Source organism: Rhamphochromis longiceps, linkage group LG11, assembly GCF_057381845.1.
Source record: "Rhamphochromis longiceps isolate RC_006_pf linkage group LG11, R_longiceps_female_GT1.1, whole genome shotgun sequence".
In the NCBI taxonomy this organism is placed as follows: domain Eukaryota; kingdom Metazoa; phylum Chordata; class Actinopteri; order Cichliformes; family Cichlidae; genus Rhamphochromis; species Rhamphochromis longiceps.
In genome coordinates, this window is record NC_140567.1 from 25,965,451 (window position 1) to 25,992,651 (window position 27,201).

Genomic DNA, 27,201 nt, shown 5'->3' on the forward strand with positions numbered 1-27,201 from the left:
ACTGAGGCTGTAGCAGCTCACCAGCACCCTGTTAATAAAGACGCTACACCTAAATTAAGTGCTGCTTTGAACCAGTGTAATGTCAGGAAACACCTTTCGAAGGTTTCCCCAAAACTGATAGGTACAAAGAGTACATGCCAAGTGATGATCCAAGATAAACAGTTTAACTGTCTGATGGACACAGGTTCACAAGTGACTACGGTTACCAAGTCCTTCTTTGATCAACATCTGTTCAAAACACAGATAGAGCCACTGTATGATCTATTGGAAGTTGAAGGTGCCAATGGGTTACCCGTGCCTTATTTGGGCTACATTAAAATCACCATCACCTTCCCAGAATAATTCCTGGGGAAGGAGTGTGATGTCCCAACCTTGGCCTTAGTGGTCCCAGACAGTGGAACATCTGGCTTTCATGTACTGATTGATACTAACACCCTTGATGTGGCATATAACATGCACAAAGAGAAAGGTCCAGTGATCCACCACACTTCAGCAGATGGCTACAAGACTGTGCTGAAAGTATTACAACTGCGACATGAACAATGTCATGACAGTAACATTGGAGTGGTGAGGATGCATGGGAAAGACAAGAAGGTTGTTCCGGCTGGAGAAACTGTTGTTTTAGAGGGAACTGTAGCAGTCAAGGGACTCCAGTCGGAGAAGTGTGCCATTGTGGAGTACCCTACATCATCTCTGCCTGGAGGACTTCTAGTAAAGACCTGCCTCCTTAACATACCGACCAGATCCCCATGCAGGCTACCAGTTGTGATTTCTAATGCGTCTGAGCACGACATCACTATTCCGGCCAAGAGCGTGATTGCTGAGCTCAATGCAATCCAGGCTATTCTACCGCACAAACAGAGTGCGACGGAGGGTCAGGAGCCAACCAAGCTACCTGGATCCAAGTCCCCTGATCAACCTAAGCTGGTCTTTGACTTTGGGGAATCTCACATTTCTCCAGAGTGGAGAGACAGAATTGTGGAAAAGCTAAATGGCATGCCTGAAGTCTTTGCCATGAATGATATTGACTTTGGGAGGACAGATAAAGTAAAGCATCACATCAAGTTGTCTGACCAAACACCATTCAAGCACAGGGCCCGGCCAATCCACCCAAACGATGTGGAAGCCGTCAGAAAACATCTTCAAGAACTTCTTGATGCTGGAGTGATTCGTGAGAGCGAGTCTCCATTTTCATCTCCCATTGTTGTGGTCAGGAAGAAAAATGGTCAAGTTCGCCTCTGTATTGATTACAGGAAGTTGAACCTGCAGACAGTGAAGGATGCGTACGCACTCCCAAGGATGGACAACACTTTCACAGCACTCTCTGGTTCCAGGTGGTTCAGTGTTCTCGACCTCAAGTCTGGTTATTACCAGATTGAGGTTGATGAAGCTGATAAGCCCAAGACTGCCTTTGTCTGCCCGCTTGGTTTTTGGGAGTTTAATCGCATGCCTCAAGGAGTGACGAACGCCCCAAGTACCTTCCAGAGGCTGATGGAAAAGTGCATGGGCGACATGAACCTGAAGGAGGTTGTAGTTTTTCTGGATGACCTGATAGTCTTTTCAAAGACTTTAGAAGAACACGAAGCCAGACTCATCAAGGTTCTCAACCGGTTGAAGGAGTACGGGCTGAAGCTGTCTCCAGAAAAATGCAAGTTCTTCCAGTCTTCGGTTCGTTATCTGGGACATGTGGTGTCGGAGCGGGGAGTGGAAACAGACCCAGAGAAGATAGCAGCATTAAGGACCTGGCCAGTTCCTCACCGCCTAAAAGAGCTGAGAGCCTTCTTGGGATTCTGCGGGTACTATAGGAAGTTCATCAAAGGCTATTCAAGCATAGTAAAGCCTCTGAATGACCTGACATCGGGGTACCCACCTGTTCAGAAGCATCCCAAGTCAAAAGACAAGAGTGGGCAGTACTACCACCCAAAAGAACCATTTCTGGACCGTTGGACACCCGCTTGCCAGCAGGCCTTTGAAATGATTATAGACAAACTGACAACATCCCCAGTTCTAGCCTTTGCAGATCCCACGTTGCCCTACATCCTACACACGGATGCAAGCTCCACCGGCCTCGGAGCGGCCTTGTATCAGGAGCAGGAGGGGCAGCTGCATGTTGTTGCCTACGCTAGCAGAGGGTTATCACGTAGTGAATCCCGCTACCCGGCTCACAAGCTTGAGTTCCTGGCATTAAAGTGGTCTGTGACAGAGAAGTTCAGTGACTATCTGTATGGCAATCAGTTTACGGTGGTCACTGACAGCAATCCTCTCACTTATATACTTACTTCTGCCAAGCTCGATGCAACCAGCTATAGGTGGCTGGCTGCACTCTCCACCTTCTCTTTTAAGCTCCAGTACCGCCCTGGGAAACAAAATGGAGATGCTGACGCATTGTCGAGACGCCCTCACGGCAATCTGCGTGATGACCTACCATCTCAGAAAGAGTGGGACAGGATACGTCGTTTCACTCAACATCACCTATCTGACCCAGGAGACATTGAAATGGTTAATCCAGAGGTCGTTCAAGCCATTTGTGAGAGACAACTTGTCTATTGCGCCGACAATGCAATGGACTGTGATGGTAGTATCTCCCTGGTTGAAAGCCTGGCCATTTCTGCAGATGCGGTGCCTGACAGTTTTGGTCATGAGGACGGGCTTGGAGGACTACCCATCATCCCAAACCTTTCAGAAGAGGACCTCAGAGACAAGCAACGAGCTGATCAGTGCATTAAGCATGTCATTTCCCAGATTGAGCACGGAGTGAAACCACCATCTAGTCTAAGAACCGAGCTTCCAGATCTGCCTCTCTTGTTGAGAGAATTGAACAAGTTTGAGCTCCGAAATGGCATCCTCTATAGAACACGCCTAGAAGAGGGACACCCCCAACATCAGTTAGTCTTGCCTGAGGAACTTCGGGACGTGGTATTGACCAGTCTGCACGACGACATGGGTCACACGGGAAAGGAACGCACAGTGGATCTAGTCAGAGCTAGATTCTACTGGCCAAGAATGGCTTTGGACATTGAGAAGAAAATAAGGACGTGTACCAGGTGTGTGTGCAGGAAAGCTCTACCCGAGAGAGCTGCACCTCTGGTGAATATAACAACGACGCGACCACTCGAATTAGTATGTATGGACTTTTTGTCTGTTGAACCAGACAGAAGCAACACAAAGGACATCCTCGTGATCACTGATCACTTCACCAAGTATGCTGTAGCTGGACCGACACAAAATCAAAAGGCTCGAACAGTTGCAAAGTGGTTGTGGGACAATTTCATCATCCATTATGGATTCCCAGAGAAGCTGCACAGTGACCAAGGTCCTGATTTTGAGTCGCGGTTGATCAAGGAACTCTGTCAGATTGCGGGCATCCGCAAAACGCGAACAACACCATACCACCCGAGGGGCAACCCAGTGGAACGCTTCAACCGCACTCTATTAGACATGCTTGGCACTCTGGGAAGTCAAGAAAAATCTCACTGGAAGGACTTTGTAAAGCCGTTGGTCCACGCGTACAACTGTACCAGAAGTGAGGTGACTGGGTTCACACCATATGAACTAATGTTTGGACGCCAGCCAAGGTTGCCTGTCGACCTCGCATTTGGGTTACCAGTGAAAGAACAGCGACACAAGTCACATTCCCAATACGTACAAGACCTTAAATCTCGCCTTGAGCAGAGCTACAAAGTTGCCACAAGAACTGCTGCCAAGGTAGCTGAGAGGAATAAGATTCGGTTTGATAAGCGAGTGAGTCCTTCTGCTTTAGGCGTCGGCGACAGAGTACTCGTCAGAAACGTGCGTATCCGAGGAAAGCACAAGCTCGCTGATAAGTGGGAGTCCACAGTCCATGTGGTAGTAAAGAAAGCTGGAGACCTCCCAGTCTATACAGTTAGACCAGAGAACGGCGAGGGTCCCAAGCGCACGCTGCATCGTGACCTCTTACTCCCATGCGGATTTCTTGCCGCACCAACGGAGGAGCGTGCTCAGCCCAAACGAGCTAGAAAGCCTAGGACACGTCAGAATACTCCCAACAGCACAACGGAGCTTGACCAGTCTTCAGACGAGGAGGACATTGTTCCCATTGCCTGGTTCGAAACACAGCCAGTCTCTGAGACGACTGGGGGTGCTGCAAGGCAAAATGTCCCAAGAGACCTAGGTTCCAGTCACGCCAAGAATAACCTGACATCAATCTCCGCTGAGTCAACGGATGTTCCAGAAGGTGCCAATGTTATGCCTGATGCCACATCAATTTACCATGAAACAGATCAATGTGGCGATGAGCAGACTCCAGATGATGGTCAGACCTCACCTCCTGCTGCGGACGTACCAGCACCTGAACTCCATGAATCTGTGGGAGAAGCAAAGATGGATGATAGTGCATCCACTGAATCTGAGGGACAAAGGATGCTGCTGGATAGCAGTTCAGGAGAAGATGAGTTGTTTAACGAGGTCAAGGATTTGAGTGAGGACCAACCTAAAGAGATCCCAGTCCTCCCGGACAGGTTGGAGGATGTGATGAATGATCCTGGAACTGAAGGACAAGAGGAGAGTGGTGAAGTAGAGGAACGAGCTAATGCTGATATCCATGTCAGGAGGTCTGAGCGGGATCGTCAACCACCAATGAGGCTCGACTACACTGAATTGGGGAAACCAATTGTCACCGTGGTGAAGTCTTTCTTCCAAGGGTTGACCGATGTGTGGAATGACATGGTAAATGAAGGTGAAGCACCTGCTTCTTCCCTTGCCTTTCCCCCCAAGAAACATTTGTGTGAACCTTGTCATGCACAGGAACGTGCAAGAGTTCAGGAGGGGAGAGTGTAACCCACATCAGATTTGTGGGTTGTGCTGCTGCATAAGGTTGGAGGTGTAATTTTCCCTCCCCGCCGCTAGGAGGCGAGTATGCCTTGAGATGACTTTCTGTTAGTCAACATTTCCTGTTGTGGAAGCCATTACTCACGAGGCAACCGCTACTCACGAGGCAACCGCCAAATTAGCTGAAAGATCCTGGATCTGAGATCTGTGAAATACGGCCGTGGGAAGCTGCGTCAGCTGGACGAGCTATCTCACCACGAGCTCCGATTGGTTTTTGACCAGGACTGGATCATTTGAGATCTGAACCCTGTGGGTTCAGTGGCGAGCCAATCCCGAGAGAGTGACTGTCGACGGACCCGAGTGCGGTGTGGCCAGCCGTGGGATCCATCTTCAGCGAACCTCAGGACTATTACTACCTTCCTTGATACAGATAAGACTAACACTTTAAAAATCTACCCGGGTAGTGTTCGAACCAATGGACAGAAACACACACACACACACACACACACACACAAGGAACTCTAATTTCTCTTTCTAAAGAGAAGTGGACTGAGCAACGGGAGCGGAAGCTCTTTAATTGAAACTCTTTGGAGAATTTCCTTAAAGAGGATGTTGTTTTGATTTTATTTTTGGGCCCTTTAATGTGCGTTTGTGCACTGTAGGAAGCCGGCTTTAGACAGGCAGGGTTTGTAAACTTTACAACTTTCAATACAGTTTCTACTCAAATCACATCTATTCTATCATTGTGTGGTTCCTTCTCTGCTGATCCTTTCAAGGCTCCATAGTCTTACCTAGAACTTTCTGATACTGGTCCAAAGTCGTCGAGACAATAATTTAATGCATATCTCATGTTGTTTAATTGTAATACCTGTTACATACATCTCATGGTTTAGTCAAGCTGTGTTTGTCTAAAATAGTTATATAGATGACCACATTTTCCCACTAGTGAATGCAGAAACTCTGGTAATTCGAAAAGCTCCCAAACTTTTCCTTGCGACTGTACACACAGACCAGACTTGGGAGTTTGTTATTGGTATTCCCTCCACTTTTCTTGCTAGATATGGGCCTCAAATTCCTAGCTAATCAGGTAGTCTGTCTGGAGATTGCTCGTGGATTCACAGCTAAGATCAGTTGATTCTCCCCAGTCCCAGACTTTGATCCTAATGTCTCATCCGCCTTCAGATCAAAATGTACATCCGACTTTCCCCTGCTGTTCCGCTGCGGTGTGCATACACCCGCACACAGTCAGGTGTGCTTTGAAAGCTAAGCAGGGCAGACACATTTTTGAGCTAAGTTAAGCCAGGGATTAAGGAGAAATTTACTGCCCATCTAGGTGTGTGTAAAGATATCTATTTTTGACTCTGCCTTCAGAGAGAAATGCCTGGTTTTCCTCAGAAAAGCATCAAAACCCCTTGCATCATCCCTGGCTCTCACTCCCTCATTTCACACAGGTGCTTTTGTAATCCACGCACACTCACAGACACTCGGAGAACACACTGTCTCTTCTCTCTATTTACGAGCATTTCATTTGTGAGTGTTTGTGTGTTCGTCGTTTGCACATGTGCTGTGTGCGTACACGCATGTGACTGTGTTGGGTGTGTACGCGTCCCCCCTCTCTTGTTGCGTGCCTAACTGGCTCTGACACATCTGTGGCTTTTCCAGGCGAATAAGGGCCGGTGCCAAACTGCCAAGAAATCAATGCAACAGACTCCACTCTCCTCCTCTTCCCTCATCTTCCTCCCTCTTGCTGCTCCCCGAGTCTGCCCCCCTCTTTCTCTCCGTCTCTGTCCGTCTTTGTCTTTGCTCTCGCCTTTCTTTTTTTTTTTTTTTTTTTCCTCCTCCTTTCTTGCTCCGAGCCCTTATTAAAAATGGAGCGAGTGTGTGCTGCATATTTAAAATGGTCATGGATGGATTTAAACGGCTGATGGTATTTAGTGTCTCCTCAGGGAGCTGCTATGAGCCCTTAAGCTGACTCCTCTGACTGGAGCCTGACTGACTGGTGAGCACACACTAAACCTCTAATAATGACTTGTGTACACACAGTCAGCCCTGCACACGCAACCACGCACACACCGGCAGGCTCGCACGTGCTCCCATTATAGCACACCCTTCCTAGTATTGAAAAGGACGCTGGTCACGTCTGTTCTGCATGGAGTAGGTGCATTTGCAGAGTGCATGCAGTAGTATGTGTGTGCGCAGGCTCAGCGGTCAATAACTCATTAGTTTGGCTTCTTTGATGTGGCCCTGTGTAAATGTTTTAACTGTATTTGAAGACACTCTTAAGAGTTTACAAGCATGTCTAAATGTGTGTGTAAAATCTGTGTGTGTGTGTCTTGACAGCCAGAGCTGATGTCACACTGAGCCTCTTCAGGTCGAGCAGCAAGTGTTTCTGTCATGTTGTCTTTCATGCTAGCTTGAATTTGGGCTCCAATCTGCTCCTAAGTGTCCTTCACTGAAACACTATTGATTACCCCCACGCGTGCTCAAACAGCGAACATAAATTCTGCTGATGTGAAACACACAAACACGCGGATCAACAGACACCCCCACAGGGGAGGGGGGGGGGGGGGGAGCAGGAGCATCTTAACAGGCGACATTCTGCGATGGGGGAGTTTTACACGCGTATGAATATTCAGACAAAAGAGCATTTCCAGTAACTAACCTGTGCCTGCAACCATTCTGGATTTGGAACGATGAGCTCAGCATCATAGTCTTCTGTGTGTTCAGTGCGTGGCAGATGAGAATGATTTATTCATTACCGATGCTGCGAGGGTTTTTTTGTTTTTGTTTTTTATGTTTTTTAATAGTGGCTACTTGGTGTAATGTTGTTTGATGTATGTAGAGCCGTTTGTATCTTTCATCCATGACATGTGAGGGTTAAAGCGTGTCTGTAATGTAAATGTTTTGATCTCTGCTCATGCATTAGAGAGTGCATCAATTTAGATGTTGGCTGTTGGCACTTGTTTGTCTTTTTTTTCCCCCCCTCATACAGAGCTTTGACACGTGTGCCTCCCAGCATGCTTGCCTACGTTTATTTGTATTTGCATGTTAAAAGATGCAGGACAGTGAATTACAGCTGTGCTGCTGTGCGACTTACTATTGACTGAGCTCTAAACACTAGACACAGCGATGATGACCTTTGAGGATTCTCCCTGCAGTGGCAGAAATCAAAGGAGGTACACATTTCTGGTTTCCAGTCACAGTTTATTTTCACAGATTTACACAGAAGCTTAGACTTTCTTGGAAGTGCATGGATGCACCGAGTGAGCATGTGTGCGCACGTAGGCTTTGTGCCAGAATATTTGTTGCGTCCTTTTTACCATGCATGAATCAGTAGCACTCTATGCCAAACAGCCAATCAACCACATTTAAACACTAATGAAACCATTCTTTATTGCCAAATTGAACTGTGAATGTTTTCTTCTCCACCTTCCATCTCTTCTGTGTTCTATTGTTTCTGTGTCCACTGGCTCCCAGTGGCAATGCATAACTGAATGGCAAAGTGGGGAAACGTCTTTCTTAATGAGCATTTGAATTCGGGTTCGTCGAGAGCGCTGTTTTTGTGTGTCTCGACACCTCGCATTGTTGTGGTTTCTCTCCAGGGGCGCTGGATGAAGAGGAAAGTGAATGAATGTGGAGAGCACGCAGAACCATTATGGCTCTGTGTGTCATTAATCAGGAGCTGATGAGAGGCCGTTTGAGGGAGAGATGGAGCCTATTACTGCTATGGCACTCTCAGGACTGTGCACGAGGCTCTTTTAGCCTGCCTATTTTGCGGTCAACAATACACCAGGTACAAACACTGTAAACAACACTCGAAAGGAAATCATTATTCCAGCCCAAAAGAAAAAAAAAAATACAACAAATTCTGCAAAGGGATCATTACTTTTCTATGTTATCAAGCTGAAAAGAGGAGAACGTTTGGAACTTTTCTTGTTCCACGCATATTTTCTTTTTCCTCCTACACGTTCTCAGCAACTGCTTCTCCACCCTCCAGATTGAATCTTCTATTCTCTCAGAGCTCTGTGTTTTTTCCTATATGTTCTACACTCTCCTCCCTCCTTCTCCATCTCTGTCTCTTCTTCTCTGAGCATTGTTTCCTTTCTGGGAGTCTGTGTGAGGAACTTGGTAGGAGGGCGACATGAAGCGCACTCGCTTGTGAGTCAGCGAGAGTTGAGAGAATTGAACGAACTGACTCTCCCAATACTTTAGAGAGAGATGGAGGGAAAGGAGCAGTAGCCAAGTCCTCGACGTTACATTCCCCCTTGTTATATGTTCCACTTTTGCACAGCGGGCTGCTGAATGGATTGCAGTACACAGAGGCTATTACAGTGAAGCATCCTGGCTGCAGGGGAGAAATCTAAGAGGATAGTTTGAGGTTTTATGTGTGGCTGAGTGGGGTGGGTAATGAGGTGAGAGTCCCTTCTAGCCAGAGGTTAGCAGTGGTTACGAGGGCAGGTAAACATACCAGCTGCTTCTGACTGCCTGGCCTCAAGGCCACGGTGACACTGGCGGAGGAAGTGAGAGTGGGGTTTGGAGGGTGGAGAGCAGAAAAAGCAGGCCAGGAAGATGGATGGGAAGCCTAAAGGCATCGTGAGGCAAACTAGGTGGCTGGATATTCTCAGATTGCAACATTTACTGTAAGTTACAGTATATTCTCAGGCTTGATGGGTTCCCTTCCAGGCGTCTGTTTCTATCACAGCTGATGCTTATGTCCGCTTCTCTTTGTAATATATAATATTATGTAATGTAAGAGGTAGTTAATATCCTGGTTGCGTTCACATTCAGGAAACGCACATTTTTGTGTGTCACATTTAATAAAAATGCAGGAAACCTGCAGCTGTTTATTTAGATTGTCTCACTTTCAGGAATATTTGGACTTTTTTTTTTTTTTTTTTGGTCAAATATGTTTATTTGCTTCCTTGCTGCAAATTAAACATCAGGATCAAACAGATTTCAAGAATCTGTGCCAAGCCTGGAGCTGCAGGGACAGGATGTGATGTGCTTAGCGTAGAAAGGGGAGAAATAACCTGAACAGTCCTCCTACTAGCAAAACCGGTAGGACATATAACATGCTCAAGCTGTGCCAGTCGCTACAAATGTTAGTTTGTTTTGATTTTTCATGCAACGCTGAAGCATTTCTCAAAGTCTCATCATCGGGTATTGAACAGAAGTGTCGGTCAGTATGTGTAGGCGACTGTGTTTATTTGTTAACGAAGAATAAATATAAATTAGGCGCAGCCTTCCAGACTAATTTGCATCTGTTGTCCCCGGTTTTTAAATTAAAATTGGATGTCTTGTTTTAATGGTATTTGTTTTCTTAGTTATCTTTTTAAAGTGGGCATACAGGTGTGTGTACACCACCCCTTTATTGCTCAAAAGTGTTGTCACAGTGTTGCCACTGGACAAGGATAAAGATTGGCCTCAGTTCACATAAACTCACCATTGTTGTGGTCTCATAGGCAGATATGTATGTGGATGTATATGAGTAGCTGCTTTCCCCTCTGCATCCGATGCTCCTGATCGCTCATTAAAGTGTCAGGTATCACTATGGTTTACTATCAAAAAAACAGAAAAGCCCCTGACTGTTTCTAAAAGTACTTTTGTACCATTTTTCTTTTGTGTCACCTAGCGCTGTTCATAGTAATTAGTAAGTCTTCAGAGGTGTAATCAGATTCTTTTTTTAACCTTCAGACGGAGATGATTTCATGCTTCCTCCGGTCTTTATGCTAATCGCTACCCAGCTCTACAAGTAACACGCAGACATGACAGTGGTATTGATCTACTCATCTTAACATCAGCCAGAAAGCAAAAACTGATTAAACCGTTCCTTTAAAGTGAATATCAGAAGGCCAGTTTAGTGATTGTGGTCACTTGTGTTCCTTTTTGTTGTATAAATGTATCTTTTTTTCCTCTTCTGAAGTGATGCAGAATGTAAATGCTGAGATGTAATCTGAGTTACAGCAGATATCATGATATCATTATAATTGCGCTACAAAACTTCTAATGAAAGTGCAAGCGCTAAAACTAATGGTATGTTAAATATCCAACATGTAGAATTTTAATAGGGCCACTTTGTTTTTGAGACAGCAGTGTAATGTATCATAATTGCTTTAATGTGTTGGATTTTTGAGTGCTAAAATCTACAAAGTTATGTGCTCCAATCGACGTAATGGCAAACTGACCTGTGCTTTTAGAGCACTTGTTACTCTTCTGTTAAGTATCTGCTTGCTGTTTCCAGCTCTACCTTTTACCTCCCACCTTTTCTGTGTGTATATGTGTATGAGCGAGAGAGAGAGAGCGCGTGTGTGTGTGCGGGAGAAACGGTGTGTTTGTAGTACAACATATCATTCATGTTCTGAGTGGACAGCAACATTTGGCTAATGCAGCCCTGCTTTCTCTGCTGGCTGGAGTCGACCACCTCGGTGCCAGCGCAAAGTGGACTGTAAATATTGACGGGGAGATGGCAAGAGTAGAGCGGCGACCTTGTCAGGAAGAGAAGCAAGGAAGGAGAGGCAGAGGGAATGATTGAGGCGCGGGAAGAAAGCGAGCGGGGTGGAGAGAGAGGGAGCGACAGAAAGAAGAGATGGAGATGCCTTCTCCCAAGGCAACCGAGTGTGCTTTGATGCACTGTGGCAGGGAACACACTGTGTCCCCAGAGAGGGAGAGCATCTCTCTCACACACACACAAAACACACACACCATGCAGAGTTATCACATTAACCACGACACAGCTTTTTAAAATGTCAAAATGCACAGGCACACTTAGAAGACGCTTACACATACACACAAACACAATGTGTACACTTAATGTACGTCAGTGACGTGAATTTAATCCTCGGACAGTCTAAATGCGCAAGGTTGAGCTCTGGGAATCACGGGAGATTAGAAATGACCAGCATTACTGATTTGCCCAATCCAAAAACCCCTGGCAACAGCATTGCAGACGTGCACGCACACACACACACACACACACATAAAATTCAGTCAGCGTTTCCTTCAGTCAAATCAGTAAGGTCTGTCCTCCCTGAGCCATTCGGCTGGTTGTGTTGTCCGAACAAGCACAATCAATTTGATGTGATTTGTTTTGTGTTGAAATGAGTTGTAATGGCATCATGAGTGCAGTGAATAGCAAATGACAGTGATGGTGATTGTGGTGGTGGGTGTAGTAGGTCTTCAACTGCTGGAAAATTCATGTCAGAGGTAGCTGCAACACTCAACACTGTAGCACTTGCATTGATTGTGAATAATTTAAGTGCGTGTGTGCAGGTCTAAGTGGGTGTGCGCGTTTGTGTGTGTGTGTTCAGGCCTGCAGCTCATGCATGTGCCCTTTTAGCATAGCCACTAGCTGTACTTTATTCTCCACCTTTGTTGTTTCACCTCTTTGCCTCATTCTGCTCCTGCCCCTCCTCCTCCTCTTCTTGTCTTCATCTCCCTCAATTCTGCAGTTATCTGTGCACCTGATCGTTAGGTTACTGTATTACCAAGTGTATACACAGATCAGGCTGAATGAACGCCCGATAGATGGATAGGACGTGTGTTTTACCAAGTTACCCCAGAACAGGGGTGCCCAATCCCGGTCCTCGAGAGCTACCGTCCTGCAGCTTTTAGATGCATCCTTGTTCCCACACACCTGAATCAAATGAATGGCTTGTTATCAGGCATTTGCCAAACATGATGGCATGCTGAAGAGATCAAACCATTTGATTCAGCTGTGTTGGAGTAGGGATGCATCTAAAAGCTGCAGGATAGTAGCTCTCGAGGACCGGGATTGGGCACCCCTGCCCCAGAATCTAAAGGGTAGGATTTCACTTTTCTCTTAGTGAGCAATGAGATTACATGCACTGTTCTTTATCTTAATCTCTTTCAGAGGCCATCCATTCATTCCATCCTAATCTCATCTCCAGGCTCTCTGCTCTGACCGTGGTAGCCTTGTGTTTTTCTGTGCCTGCTGGGACTATAGCCCTGTGTCTCATCTGAGTTCAAAAGGGTCGAATTTCAGCCGATACCCGTTTGTCTCATTACGCTGAAACTTTGCATTAAGGGCAAGCTTTTTCTGAAACGTAAGTTTCCACTGACATCTTAAAAACAACAAAGGCGAACTTGCAGAAAAGAGAATTCTAAATCAAATGTTTTCTCCTTCAAAGGCATTAATGGTGGCGCGGTGATCAAACGCTGAGAATTTATATAATTAAATAGACATTTTTCACTTTGCTAAAAAAGCATGCTGCTGTTTGACTTGAAATATTGGAGAGGGTAAAAGCGGGGGGAAGATGATGCACAGTGAAAATTCACAAGCGGGACAATCCCGCAGCATTACTGCCACATGGCCAAGGCTACGTCAAGCTGAGCCAACAAGCAGCCTCGGGCTTTGGATATTTTGGTCAACTGTCTCTTTTTTGTTTCTTGTTTTCTTTTTAAAGGCAAGCCAACCCATTAGGAATGAATCTGATCATTAGCTACACTAGGATTGTTTTTCTAGTGACAAATCTGTTAAGCCAAAACCAACTGTATTTTTATCTAAATCTTTTCTTCAGTGGATATGAAGGATTTCAAGGTTGGTTAGCAGGCACTCAGTGAAGTAAAACTTGTGTAGGTGTGTGTTTGGTGTGCCTGTGTTGCACCGATTCTCTGAACAGGTCAGGGAGGGTAATAAAAACAGGCTTATCTCTACTCGTTAGGCACAGGAGATAAGAGATGCAGAGGGAGACGCTGCAGATTTGTGCTGTCGTAATACAGGGCCAGACGAGCGAATCCCAAATTGCGCCGCCAATGGAGCAGGATGACAGGAAAGGGGGGATGATGGGAGTGAAGGATGGATGGAAGGAGAGGAGGCACAGATAAATGCAACAAAAGCCCAGCCTGTGTGGGGAAGTGGAGGATAGGCCAGCATGTTAACCTTAATCCCTTCAGGGAGAGGCGTAAACACACAGGAAGAGAACAAGGGATTGAGTGGAAAAGAGAGGGATGTGAGATCTTTGTCTTCCTGCTCTCCCCTTTATCCCCTCTGTGTGTGATCAGCCAGTTGCAGGCAGCAGTCGGGAAATCCCTCTGTACTTATCTGAAGCCAGCCTCTTAATCACAGCCCTCATCTCACTTGGCTCTTCCTGCTCCCTCTTTCTCTTTTCCTTTTTATTCCCCTCTCCTCACCTTCTCACTGTCATTCTCCCATACTCCACTTTTTGGACTCCGCCATCTCTCCTTGACTCATCTCTCACTGAATCCTCTTTTGCTGACGACTCGCTCCACATTTCAGCTTTCCAAAGTTTTTAAGGAGAGCTCATCTGCCTCCCGAATTTTTTGTCGCACACACTCCAAAGCATTTTAAAATGGAAATGAGAAAAGAACAAAGGTGGAGCTGGAAAAAAAATCAAATCTAGCCACTAGCTGCAGAGCTGCAGCTGGGACTCATCCATGCATCCTAAAGCTCAAGAGATTCTGGTGGTATTTTCAACTTGCTGAAGTAGGTCTGCAGTAATTTCAGGCAGCTCCAGCGAACCATCCAGCCACATCTCCTCTTCCGTCACTCCTACTCCTCCCCCTCCTCCCGTGTGCCCAGTGGGAGAGTGGTGGTCTATGGTTGAGTGGCTGGCCAGGCAGGCATCTGTGAGCAATGGAGGGCTCACATATAGGAAAGGGATAGATGTCTATACGACTGGATGGTCCCTGAATTGATCCGCTCACAGGAATGGAGCTGACCTTTAACTGAGTTTGCATCTCGCTCAACAAAACAAACAACAAAAAAACACCACATGGTTTGTTGGATGAGCTCTTCTCTACCTCGGGGCTCCTCTCCACTCAAATTAATTTGATCATATTTTGTGCGCGCTGGGTTTTTGTGTCTAATTTTATTTTAAAATATGTATGTTGATGTGTTTCTGTGTACGTGTGTGATGTTTGTTTGGAAAGAAAAGCGAGGGGGGCCAAAGGGCAAATGGCAGACCAGCGTCTCAGTGTAAATACATCATCCTGAGTGACAAGAATGCAACACAGGATGTCAACTGTTTCTTAAAACAATGCCTTGTGTCGGTACAGTTTTGTGTGCATGGGCGTGCGCCCTATTTGTGTGGGTAATAGCTTGTCTGGTTGGATGTCCTTGGCGAAGAACTGCACAGATTTAAACAGGGCCAGCAGAAGTACGGTGTATATGTGCACACACACACTCTCTCTGGCCACTCTCTCTGGCGTTCTCGCTGTCTCTGTCTGCAATATTTCATTAGCGCAAGACATGGATGGTGTCCAGGGCCAACACAGAGGGCACGCTCTCAAGTCAACTCATTCACACACAAACACTGCACCTCAATCCTTACAATTGGCCTTTTCCTGCAGCTTTTTCGCCTCCATCTAAGGTTATCTGAAAGGAAGGAACAGGCTCCTACCTGAAACCTGCTGAGTAAAAATGGCATTGGTGGGATAATGACGCCTGTGAGATAATGCAAGGCAAAGCAGAAAGAGGCGGTTCTATAGAGGTTTGAAGGAGCGGAGGAAAAAAATATCCCAGCAACCAAAAATGTGGAGGGAGGTGTGACAAAGAAAACCAGACACGGCAGTGGAATGAGGAAGGACTAACACAAAATACTGGGAAGACGAGGCAGGTTTCAGGTTTTAAATGATTAGATGAGTCTGTGCTTTGGTGTTACAGAGACACAGCACCACCATGTGGCAGTCTGAATGCACTGCGTCGAGGTGATTTTTATGCAATTAGCTGAGATGTTTCCTGCAAAGATGTCAGCTGCAGCAGCTGAACCCCGGTAAGACCTGAATGCCTGCCAGTATTTCACATCCAGTCCCCATCTGTGTTGTCTGAGATTTCATCAAGGCTCCCTCGTCTTTTTATTGTTCTGCGCAAATCATTTCTCCTTTCCCATTAAATGAGAAATATTCCCACTGACTTTGAAAGTGTCACAGTACAATGTTCCCTTTCTCCTTTGTTCAGCCCTCATAAAATGAAAAAAAAATTGAAGTAATTATTTAGCATTGTTAATTTTACTGGTATAAAATCTGTTATATGGCTGAGCTAAAGCAAAAGTATGTTTTACAAGCTTGGGACACTTTTAAGATTCCGAGTATTGCATGAATAATTAGGTTTAATTTCCCGCAGCCTGTCCTAAATTGTCTCTCCAGCATAGTAGCTCATTGTTCTTTTCTCTGTATTACAGAAGAACCCTTTTTTTGTGTGTGTGTGAATTTGAGTAATAAATACAAAAATTGAAATATTTCTTTTCAGTGCATTTTAAGGTACAGGGATGAATAGACTTCTTAATGCTTGTAGGGAATGAAACACGTTTCCCTCTTCATGTGTGAGCACCGTGGAATTTTGTCCCCTCCAGAAGGAGAACAACTACTTTAGATGCATTGAGGCCACCACATGTTCGTTTTGCTCCCAAGATGTGAGGAGTAGGAGTCTTTGCTCCAGAAGTAATTACAAACAATAGAAAACTTTGTACCCAGCAGAATAAATCCAAACAACATAATTAACTGATTGTATTTATTATTTCGTTAGAACCCGTTTGTTTCATCTTTAAAGGGCTTACTGCACTTACTGATTGCTGTGCTTTGGATACTGCAGGTCCAGCGCTCATATTTAATTTGACACTGTAAAGTATGCTATCCGTTTAAAAGAGAAAGACGCGCCAAAAGCAGGACTGCAAACTGTGTCGATGGCGCGCTGATTTATTTCTTTTAATAAATGACAGCCTATTAAATGTTCACCACAATTAAAGAGTATTAAGAGGGAGGAAACCCAAAGAACGTGTGGGGTCAGTGATTTTTCAGATGATGTGTAATGAATAACAGGACGAGACATGATTATCAGGTCACATTTGTACGCGTGAAAGAATGAGGAATTATTTGACGAGGTATTCAAAGTAGACTATTGTTAGAAGTGAATCGTAATTAGAGGGCTAACAACGTTCAATCATGACCCTTCCAATTATTAAGACTAGAGTTTGTTCTCATCAAATGAGCTTCAGATCCTCTTTGCCCTTTACCACCTCCTCATTAGCATAATCCCCTGGGAATGCGAGGGATAATGAGCTGGGCTGCACCTTCAGTAAACACGCGCTGCGTGTGCGCACTTCGTGGTTCATGCTCAGCGTGGTCATGGTTCATTAGAGGAACCTCTGCACGACTCCGCTGGTTCGACTTAATCAGCCATGTGACTCGACACTCTAATCAAGACCCCGTCTGTACTTTAGTGTTACATCTAGACACAGACACACACGCATCTCTAAACTCCTCTTCACTGATTAGTCTCTCCGTCTCTTTTTTTCTTTTTTTTTTTTAATTATAAAGCCACTCTTAGTGATCGGGTTGACAATGTGAAACAACTTCATTTATCTTACTTACAGCCTTGCAGTACACGAGTTCTAATTAATGGTAATGTTGTTAAGTCAGTTGTTCCCAAACTGAGAGGTGGGACTCGTTGAAAACAAATAGGAGGAGAAATATTAGAGTGGGGGGAGCGCACAGATTGTTGCACAAAAATATTTCTGGCCTTTTTAAAAAAAAGTTTATTTATTTGTCAGGGACCATGAACAAAAACATTAATCTCAGAGGAGAAGGGATACATTGTGCCGGATTTAGCTACCAGCTAATTTCCATCTGCAAGTCTCCAAGTCTCCAGGCAGGTAGACACGATGCTAAATCTGAAATACAAATCATGTCCAAGGTACTAGATACAAATTAGCGTGATATGATGAAGCATCCGCACGCAGCTCAACAACCCCCTGGCCCTACTCCCATCCCACAAACACACATCATACAACACTCACACATATATCCAACACCCAGACTAACCCATCAGTGTACATGCATATTATAACAATCAAGCTGCTATAGAGGTTTTAAAAACGCTTCATCTAATCAATGTTGAGTCTTTGATGCTTGTTTTCAGCCTTGAATAAATTACAGGGTCACTGACTTTACTATTCCCGCCGCTCTTAGCTGCTTCGTAGCCAATGCCTTCTTCTCACATCTATTTATTGGCTCTGAGCAGCTGCCAGACAGCAAGTGAGAACACCAGGAGGTTACCATCCCAGAAACAGAACAACACAAGTATAATGACAATTGTTGTTTTTTCTTTTTTCAGTTTGAACAACTTGTTCTCTTTCATTTTAATCTAAAACACCCCTTAACCTCCATTTTTCCATATTTGTATGCATGCTCCTGCAGTAGGCAGCTTCTAGTCTAGAAGCTTAAATAATAGTTTTATGGTGGCTGAGGTTTGGGTAGGTTTAGATCTTTCTCCTATCATGATTTCTATGGCTGCTCATGTGCTTTGTTACTTTAGCATAAACGCATGTTGTGCTGAGACAATTGTTTTGATATTTCACAACATTTTGAAAATTGAAAATTAACTGTGGGTCATAATTTTTGTTGTTGTTGTTGTTGTAGTTGTAGTAATAGCAATCTCAAAATAAAATATGAGAGCCACAGGTGCTGATTGGTTGGTTGATTTGTTTGTTTGTTTGTTTTCTATGAGAGTGTAGCCATAGCACCCTCCAAAAGTATGACAAGAGCAAGACCAATTAATCTGTCCATCAAGCCTACGACCCACAGACACTGATTATGCCTTTCAAGGGGATCTTTCAGTAGTGCAGTAGTTCCCTTCAGGGGGTGAAATATGTATTCGGTTGGTTTTAAGATCTGGTGATTGACTGGTCTTGTCTTAAACCTTTAATTTGTTAACCCTAATGAAGTTTTGAGTTGAGGCGGCAGCATGTTTTGGATCACTGTCTTGCTGCAAAATAAAGTTTCTCCTGATTCATTTGGATGCATTTCTCTGTAAACTGACAGACAAAATGACAAATGTAAACTTTTACATTTATTCTGCTGCTACCATCATCAATACAAATGATTGAGCCTTTAATGGTGGTGGAATGGTGGTGGAAAAAGATCCCAGATGGAGACTCGTGGGTATGCAGGGATTTTATGAAACCAACTCTTTATTGAAGGCAATCTGAATCAACAGGAAACACTGGAAACTAAGGAAACTACAGAAATCATAATGCTAGGCTACAGGGAACTATTGGGAACCAAGGACCACAGAAAAAAAGGCAAAAGAAACAGGTGACGAGACAAAAGGCTACAGAGAGGAATAGGTTATAAACACACACGAGGTAAAGTAACCATCACATCACATACAGCGGAAATTTACTGGGGAAAATACAACTACAAGGCTACCAAAATAAAATGGGGAAATAAGTAAATAGGGACTATATATAAATATACGGGTCGCAGTGAGGAAGCATAGAGGAACATAAACTCGGTATTAACTGTAAGAACAGCACAAAGTACGATTAAAATAATCTAGGAACATTAACCACTTCTAAACGGAAAACAAATAAAGAAATGGTAAAGCTCAACATGGTGGGTGAACGGCCATAATCGAAGCGAGCCCAAGCCATGGTTCAACTTCCACCATGCTTCTCAGATGAGCTTGTATGTATGAGCAGATCCCTTTGACCTTTCCATCGCTTTGGTAGAGGTTAATCTCCGTCTCATCGGTCCATAGAAGCTTTGTTGCAGAATTATTGTAACTCATCTCTGTACCTTCTTTACAAATTCCAGTTTCCACTTTCTTTAATCTTGATGAGTGTTTTGCACTGCTGTTCTCAGAGTCTCCTTCACACAGCAGATTGTGATATTTCCATCCCTGCTCGCTGCAGGTCGTTAACAATGTTATGGACTGAGTGGAGTGTTTTTCTGCCATTACTTGTTGTTTTTCCTTGAATTACTGGTTTTCTCAGCTCCAGAATGATCAACTTGACTGGCTTTACTATTCCAATACTTTTTTGTGAGGTGGTGGGGTGTATTTGTGTGTGTGTGTTTGTGCTATGTTAAGCTATCAAGTTGCTTTCATTGACTTAATAGTCATTCAAAAATCATGGAGTGCTAATCTAACACAAAGCCAGAGATTTACTCCTCGTTTTTCTCTTGTAAAATTCTTTACCTGTTTTGTTCTCTTTACAAGCTATTTAAAGGGGCAGTGAGCCCAAATATCAAACCCATCTATATAATTTTGGACAGTCTGGAAAATATCAGCGATAAAAATGTCTGCCTTCTCTTAAATATAATGGAAATAAATAGCACTCACCTTGCAGTACTCAAATTTGGAAAAACTCAGCTGCCGTGTCTCTCTATACAACTCATGACCTGCAGTTTCACGCAGGAACTATTTTTATTGTATCAAACCCCCTTAACCTCATCACTGTGCAGAATAAAGCACTCATCTAGTCATTAGGAGAGGTTCGTGTTCAACACACCGTGACAAGATGTAAACACTGATGCTGTCTGCCCCCCTTCAACTGGGCTGTAATGCTAGTTAGCTGCACACTTCTTTTGATTACTGGATGTAGACTAGAGGTAGAAAATAGTTTGTGCATAAAAAAGACCACAAAAAGATTCTTTAAGTAAATGCTGCTGATTTCTGGAAAGAGACACTGCTGCTGAATTTCACTAGGAGCAATTTGTGGACCCCATAACAAAGTGGTTTTATTTTATTTTATTTTATTTCTTTAAGAATAGAAATGTTTTTGGGGGGTTTTTTTGCACACACAAGTGGGCAATTAGCAAAAACAAAAAGATGCTAGATGGATAAATAGGAATATAGTCTACTGGGAAAATGTGCAAATTTGATTTGGGGGTGAACAATCTCAATCTCTGGTGCAACTGTTAGAAGGCGGCATTATTGAGAGAAAGAGGGCGTTCATGCCATCTGTAGTCTGGTCTAATCGTATTTGACATATTAATAATATTTTTCCAGAGACCCGTCTTCCAGAGAGGGGGCCTACTACAGGGATCATCATTGGAGCCATCATAGGGGTCATTATACTCATAGCCATCATTGGAACTGTCATTGCCCTGTACCGCAAACGCAAAGCCAAAGTACTTGGAGAGTAAGTATCTCTGTGAGTGACTGAGTTTCACTTCAGTTCACTGTTGCTGATTTCAATGAGTGTTTGCTCTTTTTTTTTTTTTTTTTTTTTTTTTGTTATTTGCAAATGATTCCATTAGATGAAATGCCATGCAGCGTGACTCATGCTTTTGTGAGTCATTAAATGTGTGAATTGTGTGTTTTTGTGCAGTCGTCCACCAAAGTACAAGCCCCCTCCCCCAAATAAGACATTTAATTCCACCAACTCTGCTAACATGGTGAGTCGCTAATTGAAAAGTCCTTGGAAGGACAAAAGTATCACTATCCTGACATCTGTCAGGTCACTCGGCACATATCACAACTAACAGTTTTGTTCTCGTGCTGTATAATGATTGTTTAATTGTGTGTCGACAGCTGCTGAACTCAAGCAATGCCCCAGTGGTCCAAAACGACTTCCACTCCACCCAGAGTCAAGAGCCAGTCACGGTAAGGATGCATGCTGAGTACATATGTGAAAATGACACTTAAATGCATATTTTTCGAGATCCTATCAAAACAGAATCTCCTCAGAGTACTCTCTTTTTTCAGCATCTGTTTTTGGTTTGGTAAAAAAAACAAACCAAAACAAATGTTCAGGACCATTTTAGATAATTGGCTACATAAATCCCAGTTTGATCTCAGGAGCAGTAAAACGAATGCATACATTTTTTAACACGGTTGCAGTAAAACCACTGCATTTGAAAAGCAGATGATAAACAGCCTGAGATGTCCCAAGAAAAATATGTTCAATGTATTTAGTGTACTCAGTCATTGCATGCACATTGTACTTTACAACAATCAAACAGCAATTGTATTTTTTCTTTGTAAAACTTATTGCAATTATTGCACTTTCAAATAAATAGTGTAAGGTACAAACCCCTTAGTGATGTTATTGTGCAGATTAACTGCATTATTATAGCTAAGTGGTTAAAATCATCAACAGATAACAAAAATGATATAAATATTAATAAATCAATAATGATATTTTAAAATGATCATTTTTATGATTCTGAAAAATGTTTTTTCACAAAATTAGTATGTTTATTTTCAATATTTCCAATATATTTTGGTTATTTTCCCCTTTGTAAAACAGTTATCTGGCACAAGATTAGATTTAGATTGTTGTGCAGCTCCGATAATTAATCTGTAATAGTTCACAGGGCTGCACATGAGCAGCCTGTTTAATTCACTGATTTTATTTCTGTTTAAATATTCTGACTTCCTGGGCTCCCCACCCCACCCTTCCTACCCCTGCTTTGTTTTTGCTTCCTCCTGTGCCACCCTAAAATCCTGTATATTCCTCTGATACTTGTGATAAGCTTTTGGTCCCCAGTTATTATTAACTAGAAGACTAGAGGTGAAACACTTGCTATGCTGGTTTTGATCAATGCCATAAAAACCTGTTATTTTTATCGTTGCTGGTGATAGTCTGGTTTTCTGGAAAGTATTTATTATCTGAAAGAACTGAAAGAAATCTCATTGATGATGCTATCTGAGTCTAACTTAATGTTTCATCTTTTTTAGAAGGTGATGATAGAAACCACCTCCTATTTCACTAATACAAATACATACTCGGTAAACTCTCGTAATTCGTAGTTGTATGATATGCTTATCTTTCCTTATTGTTGGCAGGACCTGGATGCCTATCAAGATGAGGATGACGATTATGACAACGGTGGTTTAAACAACAGAATGCATTACGTGTCTGGTGCCCCCTCTGGCTGGGATGATCCAGGGAATAATGAGGTCCTTCCTCCTTATCTGCACGTAGACGTTGACCGCCAGGACTACCACCCCGTCCCCAACATCAGCCGTGGTGAAAGCTTCGTGTCGTCTGCCATGTTTGTGTGAGGGCTGTCAAAAGCCACAGAAAGTTGCTAATGTGTGTAAATATGAGCGTATGCGAATGATTGAATGAATGAATTCATATTTCTGTAGGTACGTGGGAATGTGAACATTTGATGCTTTAATTGTGAATTTTCAGGTTACAGGTAGTCTTTATTGTGACGCAATCACGTCCAGCCTTGTGTTGCTGGTTGCAAACGTCCATCAACTTGAGCCAGCAAGACACAAACTGTCGCCAGTGCACACAGCTGTAGAGCACAGCTGCAGGAATGTAATGAGATTTTTATTCTTAAACTGTACATAAAGCAAACGCTGTTGTTGTTTTTTCATATTCAGCTCATGAACACTGTTGAAAGGAGCAGATGTTGATACTGAATCTGTTTGCATTGCTGTCATACATATTTTACTGAGGCGGCATGGTTAAAAGAAGCACAGTATGTGGGTTTTTACGCGATACCTCTGTTTAGTCTTATGTCTCACGTTGTTGGTTTCAGTCTCAATAAAACAGGCGCCCCGCGGAGAAGCAATTAGCAGCAGTTAATCAGGTGGTGCTTAGAAGACACCAGCAGACCGTGACGACATTAGGTTTTAAACTGCAGTCAGTGGGGGTTTACTGCTGCTGCAGCACTTTATGTTTTGATTTAAATATTTTCTTTTTACCGACTTTTTTCTTTCTTATTTTTTGTGCATCTGGATTTTGCCTTTCTTTTGCAAATGTAATGTCATTCATCTCCTTTGGAATCAAACTGAGAGTGATCCTTTCTTTTCTTTCTTTTTTTTTTAAAGTGGATCCATCCCTCAATATTTAAACCATAGCTTTTCTCAGCACTGGCAGTGCAATATGAGGGATATTTCTTACTAAAAAATGAAGAACCAAAAATGCATTTTGTACCTATTTTTATTAGTCGTAGCATCATAATATAAACTAGCATGCTGAATTTGGTTGAGGGCAAATCTGGATTATGTCTATGAAGTCTACATTGTTTATCTCTATAATGGAGGATTAAATTATGAAGTTGAAACAGAGGTTTGCAAAGAGCCTGTTTGTATTCTCATATCGCCGTCCATTATCAGGCTCAAGGGTTAAAAAGGTCAATTGTGCTTAGTCAGAATATGTCTCTTTGTGTTGGTGCCAACCAGGGGTTTATTTTATTTAACCGACTTTTGTTAAAATTGAAGTACTTTCTGAAATAAAGTTGGCTTAAATCTGTTTTACTCCTTTTTGCATTGTATTATCTCAGTCATTCTGACTGTTTTTCCATTTAATAAAGTAAACGGTAAACTCTGATCTTATTAAAAAACATAAATTTGACTTTGTGGTGTTGGTCTTCATTGCAAACAATTCATTCTATTGCCCTCAGTTGTTATTCCTCCATTTCACCAGATGGGAGCAGTGTGGACTGAAAATCCCTGAGTGTTTAGCACAGCAGAGGGAGTCTTGATTCCCACCTGCTAATGTGTAATCCAAATAATACAGATATTGTACTGGGGAGTGCTTCAGCTTTGATTGAATACTGTCACTTTGTAGCATTTACGAGTGAATGATGGGTGGAGTGTGGGGCAAACTGAAGCTGCAATACCAGCAGATTTCCATTTAAGGACTGCAGCAAGCTCTAGCTCACCTGATACGGTGGTAGGCACACTCTGTGCTTCCCCCCCCCCCCCTCTTGTCTGACTCATCTCTTTCTATCTCCAGCTGTATTCCCTCCAATCCTGTATTTAAACTCTACGTGCACTGTTACCTAAGAGCATCGTTTTTGGATCCGCATGGTTCACTTGCAGCACTGTGACTACACCAAAAGGGGCCAAATATGTGTTCCAACTGACTATAAGGATTACATGCATCACTTTCGTGCACCACTGACTCATATGTATAAACTACTTGTGTCTTGCAGCTTATCTGTATTAATTGGCACGGTGTGCAGCAGTGTCCTGACTGAGCGGGTCTGCTGCAGATTAGCCTGAGGTGCTGCAGATGAAGGTGAGGCCTGACTAGCACTCACCATGACTCTGCAATCTGTTCCCTGCCTGAAATTCTGATCACACAGGTACATGGTGATTCTAGGAAGTACTCTGTGTGTAATGGGATTACTCCCGACATAATATATTCTTTTTCGGAGGGCCATTCAAAACTTAACGTCAAGGTCAGCTCACTCTGCAGAAGCAGTGAAAGCTCAAGTGGTACCTGGGATTTTATTGTGTGCTAGCAGGGTTCTCATAACTAGACTTCGTGAACTGGCATTTAGGTAATGAGTGAAGAAGGCAGAGAATAAACCTTCCATGCCTTCAGTGCTGCTAAGCTGGTTAAAAATAGAGGCAGAAGAGAGGGATTGAAAGAATCGGGGTGGACAGAGAAGATTGGGGGGGGGGGGAGGAGACTACTAATTTGACTCCCAGTAAAGTAGGTAAGCAGGGAATTACCGGGTGACCTTGGCTGCGAAGTAAAGCAAATGTGTGGCAAGATGTTAAAGGCTCAGAAAGAAACTCACTTCATGCAGCTACAGTGATCCTGAGTGCTCTTTGCAAGCCACCAGCTGCCTCATCCGATGGACAAACACTGCCTGGGCTCATCATGTGCATGACAATGATGAGCATGTTTGGTTGCATGCTGATAGCTTGGTTGGTGAGTAAAGACACATTTATAAGTACAGGCCTGACAGGGATTACTCACAGAACATCTTGAAGGATCTTGAGTATCTATTTTAGGAGTGCAGATTAAAGCTAGCAGTAGCATTTAAGCAGCAGACTGAAAGGAAAAGATCATAAAAGAGGAAAGAGATTTGATTTAGTCCTGCTACTTAGAACTGAACCTTAAAGCAGCTACAGGAGAATGAAATGAAACGAGCTCCCCATCTCCATGTGCACAGGATCTGTGCTCATATGTTATCAACAGTAAAAACTAAAGGCCATGTGAGCAAGTTTTTCAAGTACATTATACCTGAAAAGTCCTGTCTTTTCAAAAGAAAACTTCCAGGAATTATCTTGAGAAGCCTACAACCCCCCCCCCAAAAAAAATTCCTCATCTGTTCCCATTTCTCTCTCCAGCTTTCACTCTTATATTTTTCCCCATTCTAAACGCCTTCACTTCTCAATTCTGTAAACACCAGGCCAGAAGAACACGATGTCTGAGGAGAGAGCAAGAGGGCGAGGGAGGATTCAACACCGGCCCCGTGGTGAGTGACACTGTCGAGACGCCTGCGCAAAAGGGAAGGCATGTGAGTCAAGAGGGGAGTGGAAAGAGGGAGAAACTGATAGAGAGGGTGATGTAGATAAGGGGCACAGGCCGTGAAAGAGAAAGAGGAGCTTTGGAGGATTAACGGGGGAGCTGAATTTGGAGGGCAGACGAGGCCAGCAGACAGCAGCTGGGGGAGGCCTGGATCACATCAGATTGGTTCAAATTTTAACTTTGTTTCGCAGATGGACTTCCTTTGAACCCACAGACAGGGTTATTGAAATGGTTTAGTTACATGCTTTACTATTAAAAAAACGTATGTGAATCTGTGAACGTTCAAGAAAAAAAATGACCAGTGACAGATTGATCTTGAAGAAAATGTATTAACCTTAAAAGACATTTAATGCAGGGTCAAGTGAGACTATAAATAATTCCCCAAAGATTGTAGGTGCTGCAGTGTCGAGTGACCAGATTATCTGATTGGCTGGTTGTTGCTGTTCCACACATGCTTTGTATCAGGAAAAACAAAAGCCTTCTGATTGTAACAACTGGAGGCTGTTATTTTTGCTTTAATCTTCCTGTAAGGCTACAAAAGATTGTCACAGATTTGAACCAATTATTGTGGACAAATTAATTAATGGCAACAATGTTATCACAACATCTGTATTGTCTTTACAGGCAAATGAGCTGTCTGCATGCATGGCTGTCCAAAAAGCATGAAAAAGAACAACTAGTCAGATATTTACAATAATATATGATATGTGCATTAAGACAATATGCACGTGTGTATTACCATCATTTATAAATATCATATAGTAACACTGGTCCTGGACCAGTCTACATAGTGACATGAATCACAACTCATTTGTGGACTGTTCAGCTTTTATTGTGATAGGAGAAAACAGGAAAGCTGGATGTATAATAATATAATAAAAATAATGCTGGATGTAGTAAATATGATACAAATTAAAACCCATATATGCAAATTCATATTTAATCTTTTTTATTTATTTTATCTGCCAGGAGGTTCAATAAACACTTCATTTTTCAAAACAAATAAAAAAAATAGAAAATTATGGAAATTATTTCATGCTTCGGGCTTAGAGACCTAGAAAAACCAAACAATGTTCTTCCAAATGAAAGTATCTGTATTTAGAAAAGCTTACTGTGCTCACCGAGGCAGTAACATGTCAGCAACACTTGAAAGAAACAATAAAACACTGTATGAATATGTGTGAGTGGAGGGGTGTATCTCGTACAGAGAAAAATAGTAGCAGTAACCTCAATATTGCCCATTGTACATTGGGTGAATAGACTCTCTGTGTGCGATATGTGCAACTGTGTTTCCTGGGGAAGTCCTGATCTCTAACGGTTAAACAGTGGTTCCCTTCACTCTGTACTTACTGAATGTCTCCCTTTAACTGTCACCACATTTTTTCATTTAAATAGGTGGGATGTCCAA

At 43.2% G+C, this 27,201-nt stretch overlaps 1 protein-coding gene across 2 annotated transcripts in view; it reads left to right on the plus strand.

The window, feature by feature from the left end:
• Positions 1-23,879, plus strand: part of LOC146659336 (nectin-2) — a 95,636-nt gene extending 71,757 nt beyond the window's left edge. The window contains exons 7-10 of one of the 2 annotated variants that reach the window (XM_085423330.1): positions 20,573-20,705; positions 20,895-20,961; positions 21,098-21,169; positions 22,355-23,879. In XM_085423330.1, the coding sequence (XP_085279456.1) occupies positions 20,573-20,705; positions 20,895-20,961; positions 21,098-21,169; positions 22,355-22,573 (491 nt within the window). In that variant the 3' untranslated portion in view covers positions 22,574-23,879. Of the gene's footprint in view, positions 1-444; positions 5,492-20,572; positions 20,706-20,894; positions 20,962-21,097; positions 21,170-22,354 lie in introns of those variants that run through there. The other variant, XR_014913793.1, reaches the window with a different exon arrangement.
• The last annotated feature ends 3,322 nt before the right edge of the window (positions 23,880-27,201 follow it).